Source organism: Suricata suricatta, chromosome 12 (assembly GCF_006229205.1).
Source record: "Suricata suricatta isolate VVHF042 chromosome 12, meerkat_22Aug2017_6uvM2_HiC, whole genome shotgun sequence".
In the NCBI taxonomy this organism is placed as follows: Eukaryota; Metazoa; Chordata; class Mammalia; order Carnivora; family Herpestidae; genus Suricata; species Suricata suricatta.
Window position 1 is genome coordinate 11233648 of NC_043711.1, and position 20645 is coordinate 11254292.

The 20645-nt window shown below is 55.2% G+C and overlaps 1 protein-coding gene across 1 annotated transcript in view; it reads right to left on the minus strand.

The window, feature by feature from the left end:
- NOTCH3 (notch receptor 3) overlaps window positions 1–20645 on the minus strand; it is a 34794-nt gene that overhangs the window by 1543 nt on the left and 12606 nt on the right. The window contains 19 exon segments of the mRNA XM_029917837.1: window positions 3–447; window positions 1327–1424; window positions 4084–4231; window positions 4495–4799; window positions 6369–6531; window positions 9205–9289; window positions 10335–10557; window positions 10651–10805; window positions 12734–13066; window positions 14694–15259; window positions 15617–15735; window positions 15818–16075; window positions 16162–16294; window positions 16846–17030; window positions 17438–17591; window positions 17733–17934; window positions 18390–18615; window positions 19766–19921; window positions 20431–20610. Of these exon segments, the coding sequence (XP_029773697.1) occupies window positions 3–447; window positions 1327–1424; window positions 4084–4231; window positions 4495–4799; window positions 6369–6531; window positions 9205–9289; window positions 10335–10557; window positions 10651–10805; window positions 12734–13066; window positions 14694–15259; window positions 15617–15735; window positions 15818–16075; window positions 16162–16294; window positions 16846–17030; window positions 17438–17591; window positions 17733–17934; window positions 18390–18615; window positions 19766–19921; window positions 20431–20610 (4134 nt within the window).

A 20645-nucleotide genomic window follows, 5' to 3' on the forward strand; every position in this document is an offset into this window, starting at 1 on the left:
GCCGCCAGGGGACGCAGGGGGCCCACCGAAGGGCCGCGGGGAGTCCAGCGAGTCCACGGGCGACAGTGTGACCGAGCTCTCAGCCAGGGGACCCGGGCAGGCCAGCGTCAGCTTCTTGCCCCGGCCCCGGGCGCCCTGTGGCCCCAGCCCTGCCTTCCCTGGCGGTCTCCGGCTCTTTTTGCCCCCAGACTGTGCCACCTTGAGGCCCGGGAGGAAGGCCCCCGGTGGGCAGAGGAGGGGCCCCAGGCCGTGCGGGCCGGGAGGGCTCCGGGGCCCACTGGGCTGGTCCAGCAGGCGCACGATGTCCTGGTGCAGCCGCTCCTGGGCCACATCCCGCGGCAGCCGGTCCAGGTGGTCCGTGATCTCGCGGTTGGCGAAGTGGTCCAGCAGCAGCTTGGCAGCCTCGTAGCTGCCCTCTCGGGCGGCCAGAAACAGTGGTGTTTCTTCCTGAGGGGGAGTGGGGCGCAGAACCCACGACAGGGTGGGTCCCACCAGCCAGGATTAACTCCTAGCCAAGGTCCCATAGCCCTCTAGCCTCGGGTGGAAACGAGCTAAGAATCCACACTCGGCAGCCCCACAGGGCTTCCATGCAATGCCCGCTCTGCTGAGGAAAACTAGGCAAATTCTTCCTTTTCAAGCATGTTCACCCACCATCTACTGAATGTCATACCCCAGAGCCAGGGCTAGGGTGAGGAAAGGGAGGCAGTCCCTTTAGGCACAAAATTTAAGGGGCGTCAAAAATAAATCAGTAGGGGCGCCTGGGTGGCTCAGTCGGTTAAGCAACCGAATTTGGCTCAAGTCATGATCTCACGGTTTGTGAGTTGGAGCCCCACGTCAGGCTCTGTGCTGACAGCTTGGAGCCTGGAGCCTGGTTCGAATTCTGTGACTCCCTCTCTCTCTGACTCTCCCCTGCTCATGTGCTCGCTCTCTATCTCTCAAAAATAAATAAACATTTAAAAAAATATTTTTAACAATTATTGTAACAGTTACCTTATACTGAGGATCTACTATGCATTTTACAAATGCATTATTTCTTTCACTGAATTCTTAGGAGACAGCAATGAGGTGGGTACTATTGCTTCCTCACCTCACAGATAAGGACACCGAGGTTCAGAGATGTGCAGCAGTTTGCCCAAAGTCACACAGCAACTGCCACACACTTTCTCCTCTGAGCCAACGTTGGAGGTTGTTTGGTCAGATCCTACCCCTGAAGCCTGGCTGCAGGCAGGATGAATGCCCCCACTAACACACCCCACCCTGCTCTTTGCCACATTTAGGGGGCTGCGCCAGGGCCGACTGCCTGATGGGTCAAGGGCTGGGGCTCACCTTGCTATCCTGCATGTCCTTGTTGGCCCCATTTTTGAGCAGGGCCACGGTGGCCTCCACATTGTTGACGGCTGCCGCCCAGTGTAAGGCTGATTTCCCTGTGGGAGGGTGAGGGGGAAAGATCAGGGTTAGGATTAAGCTCATTTGCTAGGTTCCCATGGCAGGGGCACAGGAAGTGTCTAGAATATAGCCTGGCAGGGAGCAGGTGGGGGACCTGCCAGGAGTATCTGATCATGTGTTTGGGTCCATGTATGTGCAGACCTATAGTGTGTGACTCCCTACACAGGGCGGGTACTATGCAGACCTCACTTGGTTGTAGCTAGAGCTGTGCTTGTGCAGTAGCCGCCACGCACATATTGCTCTTTAGATTTCCATTTCTCTCTGAGTTCCATCTGGAGCATGAAGCCTGTTTGGGATCCTCTCTCTCTCTCTCTCTCTCTCTCTCTCTCTCTCTATCTCTCTCTCTCTCTCTCTCTGCCCCTCCCCCGCTCCTACACATTCTCTCTCTCTTTCATAATACGTTAACTTTTTAAAAACTGGGCAACAGATCAAAATAGACACTTTTCCAAAGAAGATATACAAATGGCCAATAAGCACACAGAAGTATGCTCAACATCATTAGCCACCAGGGAAATAAAAATCAAGACCACAACGAGATATCAATTCACACCCACTAGGAAGGCCATAACAAAAGACAAGTAATAACAACTATCTGCAAGGATGTAAAGAAACTGGGACCTTCATTCATGGCCTGCAGGAATGTAAAATGGGGCAGGTACTGGGGAAACCAGTCTGGCCACTCCTCACAGGTTGAACATTGAATTACCATATGACTCAGCAATTCCGCTCCTAGTTATATACCCAAGAAAAATGAAAACATACGTCTACACAAAAACCTGTACATGAGTGTTCATAGGAGCAGTAGCCAAAAGGTAGAAACAGGGGTGCCTGGGTGGCTCAGTCAATTGAGCAACCGACTTTGGCTCAGGTCATGACCTTGCGGTTCACGGGGTCGGGCCCCACACTGGGCTCTGTGCTGGAAGCTTGCTCAGAGCCTGGAGCCTACTTCAGATTCTGTGTCTGCTTCTCTCTCTGTCCCTACCCTGTTCATGCTTTGTGTCTCTCTGTCTTTCAATAATACAATAATTGTAAAAAAAAAAAATTACAAAAGGTAGAAACAACCCAATGTCTGTCAATGTATAAACAAAAATATCCATACAATGGAATGTTATTTGATTAAAATTTTAAAAACAAATTAAAAGCGCTCATACTCATGACAAGATTTTGTGAACCTTAAAAGCATAATGCTGAGCAAAAGAAGCCAGTCAAAAAAGACCACAGATTGTTTGATTTCATTTATAGGAAATATTCAGAGTAGAAAAATCTATAGAGAAAGTATATTTTTTAAGTGGTTGCCTAGGGTTGAGAAGACAAGGAGATTGGGGAGTGTCAGCTAATGGTGAGGGCTTCTTTTTTTTTTTTTTTTTAATTTGTTGTTGAGAGACAGAGAGAGACAGTGTGATCAGAGGAGGGTCAGAAAGAGGGAGAGATACAAAATCTGAAGACAGGCTCCAGGCTCTGAGCTAGCTATCAGCACAGAGCCCGACACAGGGCTCGAACCCAAGAACCACGAGATCATGACCTGAGCCGAAGCCGGACGTTCAACCGACTGAGCCACCCAGGCGCCCCGAGGGCTTTTTTTCCAGGTGGTGAAAATGTTCTAAAATTTACTATGATGATAGTTGCACAACTATGTGATTATACAACAAGCCATTGGATTTTATACTTTAAATGGCTGAATTGTACACTATGTGATTTACACCTAAATAAAGCTTTTAAAGGTAACAGGCAAAACAAAGTTTTAAAAATTAAATGAAATAAAACATTTAGCTCTTCATTCATCCTTGCCACGTTTCACATGCTCATAAGCCACCACATGTGGCCAGTGGCCACCACGTTGGACATCACAGACCAAGAATATTTCCATCAACACAGAAAATTCGGTTGGACAGTTGTTCTCCAGGCCACATCCCCAAGCAGAGGGGATCCCCTGACCCAGGAGCATTTGCCAATGTCTGGAGACATTTTTGGTTGTCACAGCTGGGGAGTGGGGTGCTGCTGGCATCTGGTGGGTCAAGGTCAGGGATGTCGTTTAATATTGCATATGGCAAGGACAGCCCTCAGCACAAAGAATCATCCAACCCCAAGTGTAAGTGGCGCAGAGGCTGAGAACAACTGCTCCAAAGGATGTTTATGAGCACCTGAGTGCGTCCACAGCGATGTGAGGTCCTCTGGACATGAGGACAGGTCGCTGTGATTCCGCACAGGTCGTGACCTGTGCATGCAACCACCTCCGCAGAGGTATTTGCTGGTCACCTAGAAGTTTGGCCAGTTTAAAAATGTACTACACCTGCTGTCCAGCAGAGGGCAGCAGAGTAAGAGCTAATAACGCACAGAAATGAAGTGTCTTCCAGGAAGGGCACCTTTTTCTAGGTCACAGAGGTGTCATATGAGCAGGCACATGCCACACACGCACACACAGACACACACACACACAGACACACACACACACACACACACACACACACACACACACACACACACACACAAGCATGTGAATGTAAGTCCACGTCAAAACTGTTACACATGTATGGACTTCAGTGCTTGGGTCTCAATGTGGGAGTGAGTTAACGCCTACAAACAGGACTGGGGTGGCCCCCTCCAGCCTCCCGCCCACCGCCACTCCCCACAGCTTACCAAGCTCATCCACTGCATTGACATCGGCATGGCTGGCAATGAGCTCTTCCACCATGCCCTCCACTGCCAGACGGGCTGCCAGGATTAGTGCTGTTGAGCCATCCGCCATGCGGGCATCCAGGTCTGTGGAGCGGTTCCGGATGAGAATCTAGAGGAGAAGGTATGCAGAAGCAGGGTCATGGCAGAAACAGAAGGACCAGGTGCATCTCTAAGCCCCTGAAGTCCCCAACCCTCACATCCCCTAGACTCCATGACATTCAGGATGTAGGGACCTGTCAGACATCATACTCCCATATATCCCCATTTCCCACATGAGAAAACCAAGCTCTATTTTGTAGGACCAGGGCTCAAACCCAGGCTCGTCTGATGCCTGTGCCAGCTCCAAAGTCCAAAGGGGCAGGCCCATGTCACCTGGAAGACGCCCTGGGCATCAGCGGTGACGGCAGTGTGCAGAGGAGTGCGGCCTGAATGGTCCTGGGCATTGGTGTCCGCGCCAGCATCCAGCAGCCGCTTGGCCGCATCAGCCCGGGCGTAGCGGGCAGCCAGGTGCAGGGCTGTCTCGCCCGTGCGGTCCGTCCGTGCCCCAAGCTGGGCTCCCTGGCAGATCAAGTCTGAGATGATGCTCGCTGACGTGTCTTCTGCCTCATCCTCCTCGGTGGGCATCGGCTCCAGAGCCCCCCCACAGAAGGAAGCCAGCATCAGTGGGGTGAAGCCATCTGCAAGGACCAGGAACATGTCACAGGGAGGCGGGCACAGGGTTTCCAGGTGATGCAATTAAGGGCATTGCATTAGCAGGAAGTGGGACACAAGGGTCACAAGAGGGAGTGGCAAGTTCCCAGGTGTGGATGTGCGCACGCCCACACACACACATGCACGCATACACACACACATCTGTGTCAGGTACCCCAGAAGCCACGCCAGGATAAGGATTCATGGGCAGGTGATTTGTCACAGAAGGGCTCCTAAGGCAGATACAGGACAAAGGAGGGAGGAGGAAGCAAGCGTTCAACCTCAGGCAAATTCCCAGGGGGTTACGTCAGCCTCATCCTAAAGGGGGACTCAGGAGGCTGAGCTGTGCCTTCCACACTCACACCCCACCTGCTGGTTGAGAACCACCCAAGGGGGCGTCCACGTGGCTCAATTGGTTAAGCATCTGACTCTTGATTTTGGTTCACTCAGGTCATGATCTCACGGTTCATGAGTTCGAGCCCTGCATCAAGGCTCTGTGCTGACAGCGTGGAGCCTGCCTGGGATTCTCTGTCTCCCTCTCTCTTTCTGTCTCTAAAAAAATAAACAAATAAACTTAAAAAAAAAAAAAGGACCACCCCAGAGACATAAAATCCCAGGCACCTCAGGCCCTGGTAGCCTGAGGAATTTCAACAGAGAGCCATCAGTGCCGGTCATTTGGACTGAAAGCAGAATGAGCTGGGGGAGGAATGCCCTGAAATGTAGCAAAGATGGATCCAAGAGAATCCAAATACCGTGATCTGCTACACTCTGCACGAGCATTTGCCCTTGTTTCCCTTAGGGAGCCCAATTCACCCCACTCTCCATCCTCCAGCCCTGGGGAGAGCTGAGCCCAATCCTTGGCTCAAGGAGAAGGCATTAGGCCCAGCTCTGCAGTCAATCTGCATATTCCAGCCTCCAGGTCACACTGATTAGTTGACAGGTGGGCACGTGACCCTAGTCCATCCAATCGGAACTCGTCCTGGGACTTTGGCTGGTGTAACTGGTAATAAAGATTTTTTTAAATGTTTATTTAGTTATTTTGAGAGAGCACAAGCATGGGGGAGTAGGGGGTAAGAGGCAGAAAGAAAGGAGAGAGGAGAGAGAGAAAGAGAATCCCAAGCAGGCTCCATGCTGTCAGCACAGAGTCTGGTGTGGGGCTTGAACCCACAAGCTGGAAGATCACGACCTGAGCTGAAGCCAAGAGTCAGATGCTTAATCAACTGAGCCACCCAGGCGCCCTGGTGATAAAGGATTTACAAGGCTGGTCAGGCCTGTTTCTATCATGCCCTGAGGAGAAAGCCTCCCTGGGTTGGAGCCATGAGGTGGTGGTGACTCCTGGACCCAAACATCCAGATGCTTCCAGTTACAAGAGCCAGTAAATCTCTTGTTTTACTTAAACTAGTGTGAGTTGGGCTATTATCACATACAACCAAAAGTCCTGATTAATGCACACCCCCACAGATGGACCCACCGCTCCCCAGAACAGACTCAGGTGCACTTTTGCCAAGTAGGACAGAGGTGAGGCCCATCCTTGGAGGGAAGGCATCGTCACTGACCTGGGCCACGCACATTGACATCCATGCCATCGCCATCCACATCGCCCTGCGGGGGCGTCAAGGCCATGGCTGGTGCCACGCGGATGTCCGCGGCAACCAGGTGGTGTTGGGTCCACTGGCGGCAATCCACAGCATCCTCGGCCCCCGCGCCAGGGTCCTCTACCTGGAGGCACAGAGGGGGACAGTCTGGGCATCCTCACAGCTTTCCCTCATGGAGATGCACGCATGGCCCTGAGAAACCACGAATGTCCTGCTTCTTTCATACGTCCGGAAACAGGAAATGGACGTACCTCAGCTCAGAGAACCCACAAAAGGAAGAAGTGGGATTTTAATCTGGTTTGGAAGAGGGGAGGGCTGGGAATCCAAGGTGGGCGATGAAGGAAAAGACCCAGAGCACGGCCCCTGTCAGTCCACACCCACCTATACTCTGGACATAAACACGATGAAAATGAAATGAAGAGAACAATCCCATGACAACAGCATCAAGAAGAATAAAACATTGAGAATTGAGTTCAATAGAGGAAACGCAAAATTTGTATTCTGGAAACTAAAAGAAATGCGGGCGGGGGGGGAGGGTGGTCCTTCCAGGATCAATTTTAATCTGAGGAAAGGGCGAAGGGGTGGGAAGGAAAGAGAGAAGCAGGCAGGTGCCCTGGGTACCATCTGGGACTTCTACCCAGGACTGTGAACATGGACATGAAGTATCAGGGCAGAATAGTCATATACAAAGGTATCAAGTCACCTTCGCCAGCACAGCACCTCAGGCCCTAGTAGGAGGTTGGTAACTTTCAGACTCATGGTCCAAAAAGCACAGTGATGTTATGGAAATAGGACAGAAAATTTTTTTTCAGTACAGAATAGTCTCTTTTATTTCTTTATTTAAAAATTTTTAATGTTTATTTATTTTTGAGAGATGGAGGGAGACAGAGTGTGAGAGGGGGAGGGGCAGAGAGAGAGGGAGACACAGTCTCCAGGCTCTGAGCTGTCAGCACAGAGTCCGACGCAAGACTTAAACCCACAAGCTGTGAGATCATGACCTGAGCCAAAGTCGGATGCTCAACCGACTGAGCCACCCAGGCACCCTCTGAAAGAGACAGAGGGAGCGTAAGTGAGGGAGAGAGAATCCAAGTGGTCTCCACACTTCAGACAGAGCCCAATGTGGGGCTGAATCTCAGGACCTCCAGATCATGACCTGGCTAAAATCAAGAGTTGGACACTTACCTGACTGAGCCCTCCAGGTGCCCCTCAGGAGGGAATATTCTTAACTAGCCTGCCAGGACATTTAAGAGCCTTCGGGCACCAAACGCAGCCTGATCAAGCCAGACCTGAGCTTAAGGACCCAGGCGGAGAGCAGAATTTCATGAAAGGGGAGAGCCAGGTGATGGCACAGCTGCCCCAGCCTCCTGGACCCTTTCGGGTTAGCTGTCCATCACCTGGCTGATCACATTAGAGCTCTGAGCTTCTCGTTAGCAAAATCAGGAAAATGCTGGCATTCTGCAATGCCAAAATGCCATCAACAACTTATTGCACGGGACGCCTGGGTGGCTCAGTGGTTAAGCAGCTGATTTCGGCTCAGGTCATGATTTCACAGTTCGTGAGTTCGAGCTTCACGTCAGGCTCTGTGCTGACAGCTCAGAGCCTGGAGCCTGCTTCTGATTCTGTGTCTCCCTCTGTCGCTGCCTCACCCCCAGTCGCACTCTCTCTCTCTCTCTCTCTCTCTCTCTCTCTCAAAAATAAATAAACTTGGGGCGCATGGGCGGCTCAGTTGGTTGAGCATCTGACTTTGCTCAGGTCATGATCTCATGTTCATGAGTTCGGACCCTGCAGCAGGCTTTGTGCGGACAACTCAGAGCCTGGAGTCTGCTTCATATTTTGTCTCCCTCTCTCTCTCTGACCCTCCGCTGCTCATGCTTTGTCTTTGTCTCTAAAACAAATAAATAAACTTACTTTGGGATAAGAAAAAAGAAAAGCCCGAGGTGAACAGATTTCTTTCAGTTGTCAGTTGTAATAGATGTCTCCATTTCACAAACATTAAAATCTGGGCGGGGAGAGGCAGCTGAGAATTGAAGGTTACATCAGTAGCTGCTTCACACAGTCCTCATAAAGAGGAAATAGGATGCTCGTGAGTGTTCAAGACATCCAGCAAGAATTAGGGAATGTTAGCAGGAATGTTACAGACTGAACTGTTCTCCCCAAAAGCCATATTGTCGAAGCCCTAACCTCCAACAAACAAGACTATTTGGACAGAAGTCCTTTAAGGAAATAATCAAGGTTAAATAAGGTCATAAGGGTGGGGTCCTAAGCTAATAGGACAGAGATCCTTGTAAGAAACGAAGAAACACCAGCTTTCTCCGTCCATGCACAGGGAGGAGTGCACGGGAGGACGCACGGAGAAGGCAGCTGGCTGCAAGCCCGGAGTAGAGCCCTCACCAAGACGCAACTCTACCAGCGCCTGCTCCCCACTTCCGTGCAAGAAGCATGTGTTGTTTAAGGCCCCCAGTCTGTGGCATTTTGTAAGGGCAGTGTAAGCCAACCACGACAGAGCCCACGGGTGTGGCCCCAGCAGAGGAAAACCAGCTTGGAGCGCTTTCAGACTGGGCACACTGGACAAAGTTGGACCCAACAAACAGAAAGCAAAAAACAGCTGCTCTCTAGGTCAGGGGCTCTGCTCCAGGAAGACCCCACACTGGCTGGGGGCAGGGGCCTGGCAGGATGGGGCAGGTACCACAACTGCTCCCCAGAGCCGGGGAGAGCGGAAATCTCCAGAGACTCTCCCACTGACCATCGGGCCCTCCACCCACGACCCTGAGGGGAAGGGTCAGAGAAAGGACACAACCTTCAGTCGCTTTGCTTCTGGGCACTCCGTGTCCATCCAGTCTGTGGCCACCTGCCCCATCAGACTCTCGCTCTTGGCCATGTTCCTGTGGGGACAATGGGAAGAGGGGAGGGGAGAAGAGACAATGGAGATGTGCAAACAGGAAGGAGGATTCGGGGTGGGGTCAGAGAAGAGCCCCCAGAGGCCAGCTGGGATTGGGTTCCGGAGTCCAAGATACAAGACTCCAAAGAGAGGCTGTAGGATGAGGTCAAGGTCATGGGGGGGGGATAGTCAGGGGTTATGATGGGGGGCAACCAGGGTCATAAGGTGGAATCAGGGAAGGGCCAGGAGTGGGGTCAGGGGTCAGAACAGTGGGCTGTGGGGCAGCTGAGGATCCCAGGCACGCAGCAGGGAGTACAAAGGAGGACATCAGGAGTCACAAGGGTGGAGTCATCCTCCCCACAGGGAGGAGATGCAGCCAGGATCAAGCAGGTTGTACTGAGGAGTCAGGAGGTCATGGGGTCACAATAGATAGGTAAAGTCCGGGGCTAGGTCAGGGTGGGGTTAGGGGGTCTGGAGAGACAGATAAGGTAGTTGGAGGCGAGGCCACAGTCCTAGACCAGAATTGAGGATCACAGAAAATTAACACTGAGTTGGGGTGGAAAGAGGGTCAGAGGTGGGGTCAAAGGTCAGGGTGGGGTAGAGCCAGAGGTGGTATCTGGGGGGTCACAGACAATAGGGTCAGGGGTCAGTGAGGGGTCAGGTACAGACAAGGATCATGAGGCCAGCAGTCATGTCATGACAAATTTTGAGTATCCTGGTGGAATGGAAAAGGCCAGCATCGGGCTAGGGTCAGGGTGAGGACAGAGTAGGATCCGAGTCAGAGGACTGGAGATACAGGACATGGGGTCAGGGGGAGTGACAGGTCAGGGGTCATCCCCCAGGATCATGGAGTCATTAAGGGTCAAGGGGATGCGTACTGGGGTCTGGGGTGGAGTCTGAAGTTAGGGTCTGGTGGGAATGAGAGGTCAGTCAGGTCGATGTGGACTCAAGGGTGTCCAAGGTCCCCCAAAGTCTGGCTCCGGGAGTGGGTGGGTCCGCCCAAGCCCCTCCCCCCAATAGCAGGATCCGGGAGTGGGAGGGGCCCTTACTTCATGCCCAGCGCGTCCTGGCCCACAGGCTCCCGCCGGCCCTTGTGGCCAGCGGCCACATCCTTGTGGAGCGCGAAGCCCTCAGGGAACCAGAGGGTGCTGTGCTCACGCTTGCGCCGGGCCACCATGACGCCCAGCACCAGGATGACCAGCAGGAAGACGGCGCTGGCGGCCAGCAGCGGAAGCAGAGGCACGCTTGGCTCTGGCAGCTCCAAGGGCTCCCCTGCCGGGGGGTGGGAAGCAGCTTCAGCCCCAGGCATGGGGGAGGGCTACCCCCTACCCCTCCCCGCAGCGCCCCCACCAGGCCGGGCCTCACCTCGCACGGCCCGCAGCGGGTATGGGAAGTCAAGGCGCTCCACAGCCGACAAGGCTCCCAGGTAGTCGGCCGCACTCTGGGCGTCGGGGAAGCAGTGGTCATTCTCCGGCGACTGCAGACACAGCCGGTTGTCGATCTCCAGCATCACCACAGAGCTTCGGGGACACAAGGGCAGAACAGGTGGGCTCAACCTGCTGCAAGCCAGGCATGGAGCCCCCGCACCCCGGACTCACCTCAGGTGCCCACCAGCCCCCAATCTGGCATCCCACCTCACACCACCCCCTAACCAGTCTTGCTGTGGTCACCAGTGTCCCCCCAGCCATGAATCCAGGTGGCACTGACACCAGTTTCACGTCAACATCTCTAGTGGATGCCATGGGCGCACCCAGGTCTCCTTTATCGGGCCAGTGAGTTTGTCTCCCAACTACTCTGAGCAGTGACTTCTAACAGCTGAAGTGGGGACACCTTAGGGTGGCCCTCAGCCAGTGATTGGTTGATTTGGGGTGTATGACGATGGCCCTCCTGTCTGTCACAAGGAGGGATGGGCTCCAAGGTGCTAGTGGCGTGAGGCCAGACTGAGACTACTTCTGCCTCATTTGCTCCCTGTCGCATCCTGCTTCTCTCTTTCCTGCTCTCCTGAAAGCACCCCTTCCATATGGCGCATGTATCTGAATCCCTGCCTCAGGCTCTGCTTCCAGCAACCCACCCCTCCAAATTCCATCTTGTCGTGAGATCCTTAGTGCCACATGGCTTGGTTCTCCTCCTGTCTCCCTGGCTCCTCCTTCTCCTTTGTTTTTTAAACATTTCCATGTATTTTCTTTAATGTGTATTTTTTTGAGAGAAAGAGTACAAGCAGGAGAGGAGCAGAGAGAGAGGGAGACCCAGAATCTGAAGCAGGCTCCAGGCTCTGAGCTGTCAGCACAGACACTTGGGGCTTGAACTCACAAGCCGTGAGATCACAATCTGAGCCAAAGTCAGAAGCTTAACAGACTGAGCCACCCAGGTGCCCCAATTCCTTCTCTTTTCTGAGCTGACTTTCCTCAACCAATCTTTGGGTCTCCCTGTCCCCAGATTATTCTTCTGTCCCCAATTCTTTGAGTTCCTCCCTTGGCTTCAACACCCCTTTGTCTTTCTTGTCTATGTCTTTAGCCTCTGGCAGTCTCCTGAGGGGGGTCCCCCCAATACCGCCAGACTCCTCATATTCTACAAGCCTGAAAGTGACCCCAGTTTATCACCCTGTGTCCTTTTGCTTGACAAGACCCCTCCAGTGAGTCCATCAATGCACCCAGGGACTAGCACACCATGTCCCTAATTCCATGTCCCCCATCCCACCCCTACCCAGTTGGAGCCCCTGTCCTCCATCTCTAGGACCCAGCCCTCCTCTGTCAGGGCCCCTTCCCAGCTCCCACACCTCCCTTCTGACTGCCCTACCAGGCCATCAGGAAAGTTTTCTGCTTTCCATTTCTAAAAAACTAAAAGTATGCCTGCCCCTCATCACTCTGCTCCCTAAGGACCCTTGCAGGTACCCAGAGGTGTTTGGGGTTGTCACATCTTGTGGGGGGAGGGGATGCTACCTACATGCAGTGGGTGGAGGCCAAGCACGCTGTTGCTAAGCATCCTACAGTGCACAAGGCACGCACACACACCACCCCCCCCCGCCCCAGCAAAGAATGATCCAGCCCGGGGAACCCGTGGATGGCTCAGTCTAGGCATCCGTCTTCACCTCAGGTCAAGAACACATCGTTGGTGGGTTCAAGCCCTGCCTCAGGCTCTGTGCTAATAGCTCGGAGCTTTGAGCCCGGAGCCCGGAGCCTGCTTCAGATTCTTTCTTTCTCTCTCTCTCTGCCCCTCCCCCATTCGTGCTCTGTCTCTCCAAAATGAATAAACGAGGAAAAAAACGGAAGGAAGAAAGTTGGCAGGAAGGACGGAAGGAAGGAAGTGGAGACGTGCTCGATGCTCTACCAAGAAGACTCTCAAACATGGTCAGGGAAGTGAAACCACGAGCTTTGATCAGCCGAGTTCCTTCGCCCCCAGACCTCGGTGCCCCCACGGCGGGGGGTTCCTCAAGCGTGGAGTCACTCACCCGATCACCTCCGGGGCCAGCTCCCGCCGGTTGCGAGCCTCGGGGCCAGGGCCGGGGCGGTGGTACGGGAAGACCATGGCCTGGCCGTGCTCGTCCAGGCGGAAGCGCAGCGACGTGCGCAGGATGCCGCTCAGCCGCTGCAGGAAGTCGGCGCTGGAGCGCAGCAGCTCCTCGGGCGGCAGCAGCACCGTGAGCACCAGCACCCCGCGGGCCAGCAGCGCCGGCACCTCGGCCGCGCAGTCCAGCCCGTCCCAGCCGCACTCCTCCGTGTTGCAGCCTTGGTCGCAGCGGCCGTCCGCGAAGTGGTCCGCACAGTACTTCTCATACACGGGGCTGGGGGAGGGGAAGGGAGGGGCAGGGAGTCAGGGGTCATCCAGCCACATCCCCGACAGGGCGCCCGGACTCCAGAGACCCAAGGGGGTACGGACAGAGAGAGGAGACCGAGGGAGACCAGGGACCAGATGTATCGGGCAGGTGTCAGGCTCTCTGCAAACCCAGCCATTCCTCACTGACTGTCGATAAAGAGGTAAGGATTGACAGACGCCTGCTGTGCAGGATACTGCTGTGGGCACCCAGGAGATGGCTGGGACACAAATCCTTGGCCCGGGAGAGCAGGCGTTCCGCTGGGCAGAGACACACATTGAATGAGATGAAGGAGCAGAGTATGTAGCCTTTCAACTACACACCAGTAACAGCGAAATGTAAACACACACACACACACACACACACACACACACACACACAGTGCTTTTTGGAACTAAATGCTAAGGAGAAAAATGAAGCAGAGAGTGTGGGAGTGGCCAGGGAGGAGCCATGTGGCTTCCTCCCAGAAGAGTATTCCAGACAGAGAGAACAGCCAGTCGGTGCAAAGGCCCTGAGGTGGGACCAAGCCGAGGGTGTCTGAGAAATGGTAGAGGCCAGCCAGGGTGAGTGAGGAGGGGAGTGGCGGACAATGGGGACATGGAGATAAAAGTGAGAGAAGGGTTCTAGGCAGACAGAGGGACAAAAGAAGCAGAGTTGGGAGCACCTGGGTGGCTCAGTTGGTTAGGGGTCTGACTCTTGATTGCAGCTCAGGTCATGATCTGTGGTTCCTGAGTTCAAGCCCCACATCAGGCCTGAACCTATGTTGAGCCTGCTTGGGATTCTCTCTCTCCTTCTCTCTCTCTCTGTCCCTCCCCCACTCACAAGGTTTCCCTCAAACTTAAAAAAAAGAGGCAGAGCACAGGATGGACAGATGGAATGAGACAGAAAGACATGGTCATGAATGCACAGACAGGGGCAGAAGATGGGCTGGGATCGACAGGCAGGACCAATGAATAGGCATAGAGAGAGGCAAAAATGGTGAGTGAATGGACAGAAGGACAGACAGAAGAGACACATGGATGAACGTGGATGAAGAGGCACATAGATGAACAGACAGATGAACGGACACATAGACTGGCATAAGAACAGACAGATGGATGGACAGGGGAGGTCGAAGGATGGAGGAGAGGCGTAGACAGACATTTGGGTGTACGGAGGGATGAAAGGAATTCATGGATGGACAGAAAAAAGCCCAAGATGGACGACAAGGACACAGGGAGAGACAGATGGAGTGCACAGGCAGAAAGACAGACAGACAGACAGGGAGGGCACATGGATAGACAGACAGATGGACGCGTTGATGGACCAACAGGTCACGGCATGTGTGGATGGAGGGACAGACCGCAGTGGCACATAGATGGGCAGATGAGATGCACGGACAGACAAACTGCACTTGGCTGGGCAGACAGAATACACCAAGAAACCGAGGGGGCAAACGTATGAACAGTCCCACAGTCTAAAGAGGAACTGACTTAGAGAAATGAATGGACAGATAGAGAAGCGGGACCCGGGGATGGGCAGGTGTGGCTCATGGACAGAGAAGACACGGACTGGGGCGAACGATGGAGCGGATGGCAGAGCAGACGGAGGGGCTCACTTGCAGGTGCGGTCCCGGCCGCCTGCTCGGCAATCAAAGTTGTCATAGAGGCAGGCTGGCGAGCTGCAGGCGGGGTCGCAGCGGCTGTTGTTGAAGAGGCGCCAGCACTGCAGCGCCGCGCACTGCCGCCAGGGGTCACCCACGCTCAGCGAGCAGTCGCCTCCATCCCAGCCGCAGCCCGGGCTGTTGCACTCGCGGTCACAGCGCTTGTCCCCGCTCTTGGCCTCGCAGGCGGCGCTCGGGCACAGCGGCTCCTCGGGGGGCTCAGGCGCCGCCGCGGGCACCTCGCAGCGCGGTCCGTCCCAGCCTGGCGCGCACGCGCAGCGGAAGAAAGGTGCGAGGGGCACGGGACCGCAGGAGCCGCCGTGGAGGCAGGGGAAGGCCAGGCAGCTGGCGTTGGCGGCCCCCGGCGGCGACCCCCGCGAGCCCCGGCAGGCGGGCCCCGACAGTTCCGGGGGACAGGCGCAGCGTGGTCCACGGACCGTCTGCTGGCACGGGACGCCCGCCGGGCACTGAAGCTCCCTGCAGGAGCGCGCCACTCGCTCGCAATGCGGGCCCCAGAACGGCTGGGGATCGGGTGGGTTGGGGGGAAAGAGAGGGGAGGGAGGGATTTGGAAGGGTGGAGAAGAGAGAGAGGGGAGAATAGGGGTCAGGGTTTGAGAAGGTTGAGGTTCCAATCTCCCCAGGGCCCTCCACACCTCTCCCCTGCCCACTGGAGGCCCCACCTTGCAGATAAGCCCCGCCTTCCCCAGGGGCCTGGTCTTCAAACCCCAGTGGGTGCCATCCGCCAAACACACAAGCGGTGTCCAGGTATTTTCATTATTTCTCCGGAACCCCCTTCCCTCCCACTTCTCCCCTAAAGCCAAGTCCTCCAACGTGGCCACGCTCCCACTCCTGCCCCAGGGGCACTGACGGGGACCTACCGGAATGCAGCGGCAGGTAAACGTCAGCTTGCCCCCAGGTCCTGGGCTGGGAAGGCACTGTCCTCCGTGCTGGCATGGCTGGGACTCGCAGGGAGATAGGACCATCTGACAGCGGGGACCTGGACAGACGGGAGCTGGTGGATCAGCCGCAGTGTAGGAACTCATGCAGGATCCCAGGGCAGCCACCTCTCCCCCGCTTACCCGTGAAGCCTTCAAGGCAGAGGCAGCGGAAGCCCCCACCCAGGTCCTGCAGACAATCCCGAGTGTGTGCGTCGTGGCAGGCACCCGGGCGACACTCATTGATGTCCGCCTCACAGCGCAGGCCCGTGTACCCCGGGGGGCAGGTGCAGCGGAAGCCACCCACGAGGTCCACGCAGGTACCATTGTGCAGGCACCGGGGGCCCTGGTCCAGGGGTGGGCCCGGGCCACAGTCATCCTCGTTAATCTCACAGAGCACGCCTTGGGGAGGGGAAGATGAGGGAGCAGTCAGGAAGGGATGGAGACCCAGGCTCCCGTCCTGTCCCCCAACCCTGACCCTGGCGTACCCAGCGTTCCCGGGGGGCAGGAGCAGAGATAGCGGGCCACAAGGTCAATGCAGAAGCCCCCGTTCTGGCAGGGCTGGGAGGCACACTCGTCCACATCCTCCTCACAGTTGTCCCCAGTATAGCCAGCTGGACACTGCAGTGATGTGAGATAGGGACCACTAAGCCCAGGGGGTGACACAGATACTCCCCATGAAGACATGGGGATCACAGTACACAAAGACATACAGTCATCCGACACACAGGCACACCCAGCGTGCAGAATACACTCACAGTACAAGGAAACCCACTCAGACACAGAGGACACCCAGACACAGGGTTACAGACACACCCAATGCAGAGGGACACACACATACCAATGCACAGGACAGGCTCACAGGAGAAACACCCAGATGCCCAGATACACCCAAGACACAGAGAACCAGAGACACCAGCACATGCATTCACACCCAAAAGGACAGTACACACAGAGGGGTATAAGATACATCCAGGAAACAATCAACAAAGGCAGAAAGTCCCTCAGATCGACTGAGAAATACACCCACAAGATTCCACCCAAAGACAGAAAAGCAAAAATCCAAACATGCCTAGAGAGAGCCACGCACACACCAGGTCACAGGCACACAAAAGTGTATGCACACACACACAGAATGACACCCACACTCCTCGACTCGGGGCGCCCCTTACCTCGCACACATAACCCCCCATGTAGCCGCGGCAGGTGCCCCCATGCTGGCAGGGCTGGGCCAAGCAGGGGTCCACCTCCTGCTCACAGTGGCTGCCCGTGCGGCCTTCTGGACACACGCAATAGTGGGAATTGTCCTTGTCCACGCACTGCCCACCAGCCTGACACAGCTCTTCCAGCCGCACCCCTGCACAGAGGAGAGCAGTGTCAGGCACATGCCTGCATCGCTCACGGCATCACCAAACACCCCTGCTGGCCTCGGTCACCGGGGTCTCATACACAGTCCGTCTTGTTGTCACACATCTCCCCAGACTGGCACCACAAACACGTACCCACACCTCTCCTGCCCACATAGCTCAGTCACACACAGCATCGCAGATGTCATCCCAGCTACCTCAGGGCAACAGAGGCATACACCATCCTGGCCCTGGCCAGCTGTCACGCTGTCACACAGTCACACTTCCACAAACACTCAGCCACACACCCCATGCCGCCCACATGCTCTGTCATACCCGTATGTGGCTCACACTAGCAAGAAGTCTGTGCACACACACCCTCCCGAACCCCACACCCTGCCTCTGTGCTCCCCCTCACCGATCTGGGCTGCCGCCTCCCTGCAGGGCACGCTCCGGATGTCACAGACGCGGCCGCTCCACCCAGGAGGGCAAAGGCAGTAGAAGGAGGCTCCTGTCCGGGCGCAGCGACCCCCATTCTGACAGGGCATGTGGCTGCACCAGTCTACCAGCGTCTGGAGGGAGGGGAAGCCCTCAGCATCTCAGCAATGACCCCCGCAGAAACCACACCCCAGCTTCTCCAGGGTCCCGGACAGACCCCTACCCCAGGACAGCCCTCTAAATGCCTCCCCCAGGCCCCCGGTGACCACGCCCACCTGGCACTGAGGGCCAGTGAAGCCCTCTGGGCAGGTGCAGCGGAAGCCAGGGTGGGCGGCAGTGCAGACGCCCCCATGCAGGCAGGGCCGAGAGAGGCAGGGGTCGGCCTCATGTTGGCAGTGTGCACCCGTGTAGCCGGGGCGGCACTGGCAGCTGAAAGAGTTCACGCCATCCACGCAGGTCCCGCCATGGAAGCAGGAGCTGGAAGGTAAGGGAATGCAGGCCAGGCTGGGTCAGGCTCCACCCCCAGGCAGGCCCCGCCTTCCTGGCCCCTCCTGGGTTGGAGTGTACTCTCTAACCGCTCTGCCCGCCCCTACCCGCCCCCACCCAGCAAAGGCTGCAGCCACCGCAGAGGTCCTACCCAGACCTGTCCCTTAGCCTCAACTTACCAAGTACTTGAGAGCTAAAGTGGGAGCCGCATGGAGGCCCCGCCCCACCCTGGCCCCCTCAGGGACCAGCGTCCCTTAAGGTCCCCTAAGGTGACGCCCAAACAGACCAAACAAGTGACATCTAAACAGACACTGCTCTGTCACGGATCAGACTTGTGAAGTGAGTGCCAAGCTGAGAACCCCCATCTTGTCCCCATTCCTTCTCCCGTTCCACACCCCCACCCAGTGCCAGTGTCCCTGAGTGAGCCCAGTAAGGGCCCCACGCACCTGGGGCTGCAGTCGGGTAGGTCCTGCTCACAGCGGAAGCCTCCATATCCAGGTGGGCAGGTGCAGGTAAAGGAGGCCACGTGGTCTGTGCAGGTGCCCGGGCCACAGGGGCTGCTCAGACACTCGTCCACGTCGAGGGCACAGCGGGGACCAGCAAAGCCAGGGAGGCAGGAGCACGAAAAGGAGCCCACGCTATCCTGGCAGGAGCCACCATTCAGGCAGGGGTCTGGGGTCCGAAGGGAGAAGGCCTGGTCATACACCTGGCCCCCTATCAGCCCAACCTGACCCAGCCGTGCCTTTCTCAGAGGGGAATTGGGAGGAAATCAAGCTTAACTTTGAGGGGCACATCTGGCCAGAGGGATCAAATTCTGTCCCCTCTGTGGCTTCATTCCTCCCTAATCTGGAAACCTCACCTCTGTGCAAAGAAGAGGGGGATGGGGGAGCCAAAAGGTCTCTTTGAGCTGCCAAGCACATGCTGCTAGTTATGTCTATTTAATTCTTGGGCACAGCACAGAAGGCCTCCTCCAGACCCGTGCTGGCCAGGACAGTGGCCATTGGCCACATGTGGCTATTAAGCCCTTGACATGTGCCTCGTCCAAATTGGGATGTCCTATAAGAGCAAAGTACACACTAGATTTCTGATTTTGAAGACTTAGTATAAAAAAAAAGATGAATATATTGGGGCGCCTGGGTGGCTCAGTCAGTTGAGCGTCCAACTTTGGCTCAGGTCATGATCTCACGGTTCGTGGGTTCGAGCCCTATGTCAGGCTCTGTGCTGACCACTAGCTCAGAGCCTGGAGCCTACTTCGAATTCTGTGTTTCTTTCTCTTTCTGCCCCTTCCCTGTTCATGCTGTCTCTCAAAAATAAATGAAATGTAAAAAATAATTTAAACATTTTAAAGATGAATATAAAATATCTTAATAATTTTATATTGATTACAAGTTGAAATAATATTTTCATATATTAGTTTGATTAAGATATATTATTAAATTTAATAACTTTTTTTTGCTTTTTCATGTGGCTACTAGAAAAATTTTAAGTGTACATGTGGCTTGCATTGTTGGTCTATCAGACAGTGCTCCTGGAGGACTCACGGGGGGCCTGTTATGGCCTCTGTTATGTATTATGTTAACCTGTTTGCTGCCAGAGGCAGTCTACAGGCTTCAGACAGACCTGTGCTCCAATCCCAGCTCATCCCTCTGCTTGCTTCGTGACCTTGGGCAAATCACTTGACCTCTCTGGGGCCTCGGTTTCCATAACATGGGGAAAGAGGACACTGATGAGAAAATGAAAGGACAGTGCTGGGCACACAGTATGGGCTTCATGAACACGTTCTCCAGAGCAGCACCCGCCCCAGGAACTCCCCTGAACTCACTGGGGTCACAGTCATCGATGTCCTGATCACAGGAGGGGCCACTGTACCCCCCATGGCAGGTACAGCTGAAACTCCCTGCCAGGTTGGTGCAAGTCCCATGGGAGCCACAGGGCGAAGGGCCAGCACATTCATCCACATCCTGCTGGCATCGTGGGCCTGGGGATGGGGAGGAAGGTAACATCTAGGGTTACGGGGTACAGGGTAGGGGCTGCAAGTGCCTGGCCTTCACGAAGAACCTGAAGGCTGAGATGGGTGAATGCAGGAATAAGCCACGCTTTCATTTGCCCCTGGGTGTTTTGCACACGCTATTCCCAAACTGCCTTTCCTTTATTTCAGTGGGTAGTGAATGAATGCATTCTGATTGACAGCTACCCTTCCAGGAAGCTGTCCCCAAACCCTCCACCTGCATCTTAGCTTCCCCATCCCTAAATCCTTTCTTTCCTCCAAAACTGACCACACGGGCTGCAAGTATCTGTGTCCAGCTCAGTCCCTTCCTAAAAAGAAGCCCCCTAAAAAGCCAGACTTTTTTTCTGTCTTCTGTTTTTCTTGTAAGTTTCCCTCTAGGTCCCCAGTACCACCCAGTATGCAGCAGGGTGCAGAGGAGGTGAAGGAGAGGAGGAGGAGGAGGGGGGGGGAGGAGGAGGAGGAGGAAGCAGGTGGTGTACCTTGCCAGCCAGGAGGGCAGGAGCAGACAGGCAGCTGGCCAGGGGCGGACTCGCAGTGGCCCCCATGTTCACAGGGGTTTGGGGCACAGGGGGACAGCAGCTCACACTGACGGCCTATGGGGGGGCAGGCAGAGTGAGATAATCTTGAGAGATTCCTTGTCCCCATCTCCTGCTAGGGTCCCCACCTTAATACCCACCTCCAAAGGTCCTGGGGG